The sequence below is a fragment of the Ranitomeya imitator genome, chromosome 6 (assembly GCF_032444005.1).
Source record: "Ranitomeya imitator isolate aRanImi1 chromosome 6, aRanImi1.pri, whole genome shotgun sequence".
In the NCBI taxonomy this organism is placed as follows: Eukaryota; Metazoa; Chordata; class Amphibia; order Anura; family Dendrobatidae; genus Ranitomeya; species Ranitomeya imitator.
The window spans coordinates 301471718-301477815 of NC_091287.1; the positions used below are offsets into that span (position 1 = coordinate 301471718).

General features: G+C 40.7%; 1 protein-coding gene across 1 annotated transcript in view; it reads left to right on the forward strand.

Moving 5' to 3' along the window:
- The window catches only part of SSR1 (signal sequence receptor subunit 1), a 29950-nt gene extending 24300 nt beyond the window's left edge, over positions 1 to 5650 (forward strand). The window contains exons 6-8 of the mRNA XM_069730698.1: positions 2893 to 2971; positions 3993 to 4086; positions 4811 to 5650. Coding sequence (XP_069586799.1) covers positions 2893 to 2971; positions 3993 to 4086; positions 4811 to 4878 — 241 coding nt within the window. The 3' untranslated portion in view covers positions 4879 to 5650. The remainder of the gene's footprint in view (positions 1 to 2892; positions 2972 to 3992; positions 4087 to 4810) is intronic.
- The last annotated feature ends 448 nt before the right edge of the window (positions 5651 to 6098 follow it).

Here is a 6098-nt window from a genome sequence, read left to right on the forward strand (position 1 = left end):
TTCATAAAGAGGTTTTCACTTGTAACATTTTCACAAATGTTATATTAGTGAGATGAATGGGATAATGGATTTCCTAATTGACTTTTGGGTGATGTAAGATGGGATGCTACAGCCATATACAGGTCCTTCTCAAAAAATTAGCATATAGTGTTAAATTTCATTATTTACCATAATGTAATGATTACAATTAAACTTTCATATATTATAGATTCATTATCCACCAACTGAAGTTTGTCAGGTCTTTTATTGTTTTAATACTGACGATTTTGGCATACAACTCCTGATAACCCAAAAAACCTGTCTCAATAAATTAGCATATCAAGAAAAGGTTCTCTAAACGACCTATTACCCTAATCTTCTGAATCAACTAATTAACTCTAAACACATGCAAAAGATACCTGAGGCTTTTATAAACTCCCTGCCTGGTTCATTACTCAAAACCCCCATCATGGGTAAGACTAGCGACCTGACAGATGTCAAGAAGGCCATCATTGACACCCTCAAGCAAGAGGGTAAGACCCAGAAAGAAATTTCTCAACAAATAGGCTGTTCCCAGAGTGCTGTATCAAGGCACCTCAATGGTAAGTCTGTTGGAAGGAAACAATGTGGCAGAAAACGCTGTACAACGAGAAGAGGAGACCGGACCCTGAGGAAGATTGTGGAGAAGGACCGATTCCAGACCTTGGGGAACCTGAGGAAGCAGTGGACTGAGTCTGGTGTGGAAACATCCAGAGCCACCGTGCACAGGCGTGTGCAGGAAATGGGCTACAGGTGCCGCATTCCCCAGGTAAAGCCACTTTTGAACCATAAACAGCGGCAGAGGCGCCTGACCTGGGCTACAGAGAAGCAGCACTGGACTGTTGCTAAGTGGTCCCAAGTACTTTTTTCTGATGAAAGCAAATTTTGCATGTCATTCGGAAATCAAGGTGCCAGAGTCTGGAGGAAGACTGGGGAGAAGGAAATGCCAAAATGCCTGAAGTCCAGTGTCAAGTACCCACAGTCAGTGATGGTGTGGGGTGCCATGTCAGCTGCTGGTGTTGGTCCACTGTGTTTCATCAAGGGCAGGGTCAATGCAGCTAGCTATCAGGAGATTTTGGAGCACTTCATGCTTCCATCGGCTGAAATGCTTTATGGAGATGAAGATTTCATTTTTCAGCACGACCTGGCACCTGCTCACAGTGCCAAAACCACTGGTAAATGGTTTACTGACCATGGTATTACTGTGCTCAATTGGCCTGCCAACTCTCCTGACCTGAACCCCATAGAGAATCTGTGGGATATTGTGAAGAGAAAGTTGAGACGCAAGACCTAACACTCTGGATGAGCTTAAGGCCGCTATTGAAGCATCCTGGGCCTCCATAACATCTCAGCAGTGTCACAGGCTGATTGCCTCCATGCCACGCCGCATTGAAGCAGTCATTTCTGCCAAAGGATTCCCGACCAAGTATTGAGTGCATAACTGAACATTATTATTTGTTGGTTTTTTTGTTTGTTATTAAAAAACACTTTTATTTGATTGGATGGGTGAAATATGCTAATTTATTGAGACAGGTTTTTTGGGTTATCAGGAGTTGTATGCCAAAATCATCAGTATTAAAACAATAAAAGACCTGACAAATTTCAGTTGGTGGATAATGAATCTATAATATATGAAAGTTTAATTGTAATCATTACATCATGGTAAATAATGAAATTTAACACTATATGCTAATTTTTTTGAGAAGGACCTGTACTTCATTCTTTTACTTAAAGGGAAGGTGCCACCAGTTTTCTTGCATTTTGTTTTTTTGTGAAATTAAGCTTAAAATAGTAATTAAAATGTATTAATGCAATGTTTGCACTGTTTGCAAACATTTCTATATGGAAAATATTATATATTTTTCTACAAATATACATATTTACCACTAGGGGGAGCATTTTCCGTTTTAGACCTCAAGCAGCTATAGTAAGATTTAGCAGCTCTGCCCCAGGGATATTAGACCACCCAAAAGGGGAGGGAAATGGTGATGTCAGCAGTTACTGCCCCAACAGTAAGAATGAAAAGCAGCATCACAGGGCAGCACCATTTTGTGTGTGACGGCCCTGTGACCTGCTATCACCAGCAGTTACTGCATCAGAGGCACAGCTTGTTTACAGAGGAGCAGAACACAGTGGGCTCAGCAGCATTTTTTGTGAATAACATTCTTGCCATCCCCCTTCCCCCACCTTAATCCCTGTCCTGTCAGCTGCCCTGCTCCCTCTCTGCAGGTGTCACCTCCCTCTCTGCAGGCTGTGAGTGCAGCTTACCAGAGATCACAGGGACTGTCTGTGAGGGGGAGGGGGAGACACAGCAGGAGAAGCACACAGGGCAGCATGTGAGGAGCAGAGGACGTGTGCCCAGGTTGTGCCTGCTTGGAGTACAGAGGAGCAGTGAGGGCTTCTTCTGTCCTGTGATAGAGAGCACAGGGCTATAATAAAATGGCAGCTAGTCACACCTACAGCAGTGAGTTGTGCAGCCCACAGAGGTGTGCCCAGCTCACTGCTGATGCTGCTGCAATGTTACAGATGGGGTCCGTGCTGGTCTATTATCTCCTATGTCCATGGGGTGCCGTAATCTGACACTGATAGTGCCCTGCTACTGCTGCAAAACCAAGATGTCAGCCCCCAGTGCATTCTTTAAACTCATATAACACATGAAATCTGTTTCACATGCATTTCAAACTTGCTTATAGCAGCATGTTATGCTACATTACAGTGATTTATTAATGACCTACAAACACGGTACCTTCCCTTTAAGCAATAACATTACCCTTTTTTCTGTGTGTCAAAAAAAAATAAAAAAAACTATAAAGAAGTGTGTGTATATTACTATTTGTTCCTATTGTTGATTCGTGTTACATTCTGTCTTGGCAGAATCTTCATGTACTTGTTCCTTGGTGGTCTTGGGCTGCTTGTCATTGTTGGTCTGCATCAGTTGTTGGAGTCCAGAAAGGTAAGCTCAGATAACTACTGCCGAGACCTCCACCTGTAGTCTATTTTATTCTTCTGCTCCTGAGTAATGTTTTATTGTTTTTAAAATCTGCAATACTGTTTCAGAGAATGAGGTGGGGTCTTTTTTTGGCTTTCTTCTGCTAGTTCTGGTCTTTTCCAGGGGGTCATGGCTTACTGAGTAATAATTCTGAGCAGTGTAAAGAGTAAGCACACAACCCCACCCCCAATTCATAAAGCACATAAAAAGAGCACTTAGTAACCAAGGCCCATATCTCTAAAACTGCAGGGTATATTTAAGAAAAACAACATAGTGGACTGCAGTAAACTTATATGGCATGTGCGGAGTCCTGGACTTCAAGCCCATTAACCATGGTGACTTGTTCAATAAATGTCAGATCAAACTCGTCTGTTGGTCAGTGGAATAATCGGACAGCACTCTGATGCCATCTGTGTGTTGTACATTTTTCACTGACCGTTTTAAAGCTTTAAAAACCTCCATTAGTGCCTGTGTTTTGTTTTTTTTTCTATCCTAGAACTGTCAAAACTTGCAGTAGTTTTAGTGTACTCAAAAATTCACTGAATTCTATGAGCCCTAACTCTAATCCAGTGTAGCAACATCTGGTGGCATACATGGCTGTCAGACGCAGTCACCCGCGATCCATTCAAACCCACATCACCCAAGACTGTTCATGTAATGTGTCTAAATGAAGAATTATAATGGGGAACCTGTTCAAATGCTTTATGTAGCTGTATGTGTCGCCCGATGCATAAGTTATTTCTTGGCATTTAAAAACAAGGGTTAAACAACAAAACAGATACATCTCTATTCACATAACTTTGTAAAATTGCAGAGAATCTATGAAGCAAGAATATATATTAATATAACTTCATTCCATGGTGGACACAAGCTACAAAGAAAACTATGTATCCTCATGTCCATGCAGCTGCTGCCTTATGTGATGGCTGAGCTTTGCCCATAGTATTGTGACTGTATGTAAATGCCTGTGTTTTTCTGTCTGCAGAGAAAGCGACCTGCCCAAAAAGTGGAGATGGGCACATCTAATCAAAATGATGTTGATATGAGCTGGATTCCTGCTGAGACGTTGAGTCAAATCAGTATGTATTCTGCATCCATGGCTGCTCTTTACTCCCTGCTGTATACATAAGTAAAACATTGCTTCCCAATATGCTAGTAAGACTTGTAGGATCCAACACTAAAATGTGATACATGGAGACACTGTTAGGAACTATCGGTGGGACTAGTGGGAAAATGACGCTTCTGATTTCACTGCAGTGTCTATTCTCTTCTCTAATACTTCTTGCTGTCTTTCTTTTCTTTTTTTTGCTTCCTTGCAACTTCAGTGCAAAGTAGACGAGGTGAGAGCACTTAAATCTGAGTGAAGTACTGATATGTTTCCGCACTGTTTGTGATCTTGGCTGCTGTGCTACTGACTATAAAAGTAAAGATTTGGCCACCATACCTGAGCATTGCTTTGTTTTTTTGTTTTTTTTATTTCCTCCCTTCTAATAATAAGGAACTGTTTCGACAATACAAACCTCATTATTTTCACTTTCAAAAAAAAATTATTGCTTTTCATTCTTTTTATATACTATATAGGTAAAATGTTTAGGTTTTTGGCGATTAATCATTAAATTTATGGTCAGTACCAAAGTGTTTTGTGTGTTACGGAGCACTCGTCCTATTGTGCCGATGGCTTTCTGCTTAAATTGGTATCCACAAGAGTGTGCATGTCTTACATTTGTGAGGTCACTGAGCTGTCAGACTGCTGTCCATCTGCACAATACAATACTTACTTTTTTTCCCCCTTTTACCTTCTAGACAAAGCTTCCCCAAGACGATCTCCTCGTAAAAGAGCCCAGAAACGATCAGCAGGATCTGATGAATAAACAGACTTTGTGATTTGTAAAAATTGTCTGTCCACTAATACCAGTCCCTCCTATCCAGGATGGATAAACCTGTGACATCCATAATGGAAAAGTGGAGTAGGATGTGAAGTCTTGTAAAATCATTGACTGCAAATTTTTTTTTTTTTTTTCTTTTCCCATGGGTTTTTTTTTTTTTTTTTTAAATAAATCTTTGGTCTCCACCCCCCTCCACCATTAAACTAAGGAATGATACATCAGCAAGGATCTTGAAGCACGTAATACTGCAGGGCAGTCCTAAGTTGCATGACTTCTCCATTCACTGGCCTGTTTGTACAATTTGAGAGCAATGTGACTATGGGCGTATTACGTTTTTATTCCCCTCCCCCTCCCAAGCTGCAGTGGATTTTTGCTGTGGCCCTGCTTCTCTGTGCCTGTTTTCTGAGACCTGATGAAGTAAACCAGTGTATTTGGCTTCTAGGTTAACACTCTGCTATGGGGGAAAGAGCTGATGAGCTTGCCTGTCGCCAAGTTGTGACCTGAAAATGTAATTGTGTGTAAAGACTTCTAGCAGAAAGTTTTACTGACTATCTTGGTTTGGGAAATCATGGTTATGTGGAATATTATAAGATGGGGTTTTTAATAGATTGGCATAAGACATTGTGTCTGTGTGGGTGGGCAGAGGTGTGCAAAGAACAAATCTTACTTTTTGTAAACAGAGAAAGTCATTTGGAATAGTCAACCTGCAAGTGTACAAAGAAATAAATTCTTAAATAAAGCGAACTCCATTTTTGTACTGCTGCTCAATTTTCTGTAGGGCTAAACAGTGAGGTTTCGAAATTTCACCAAGTGTGGCTTCTTCGTTAAAGGTTTACTCTTTGCAAAACTGGTACCCTGGATATTATGATACAAAGTCTCAGATACAGATACCATAATACGAAAGAGTCCTAAGATTGTCAGCCAGGACTACTATGGGTAATACGGGGTAGCAACAGTAACCACTGATGCATATTAAATGCCAAATTAGGTCTATTACCTATACATAGGGACTAGATCAGTGCGATCAAGACACTCCTGGATGTACAATTCCTACAGAAAACATGGAGTTCATGTCCAAACCAAGTATTAAAAATATATATTTTTATTAAACTACACTGTGTGCAGAATTATTAGGCAAGTTGTATTTTGATCACATGATACTTTTTATACATGTTGTCCTACTCCAAGCTGTTCAGGCTTGAGAG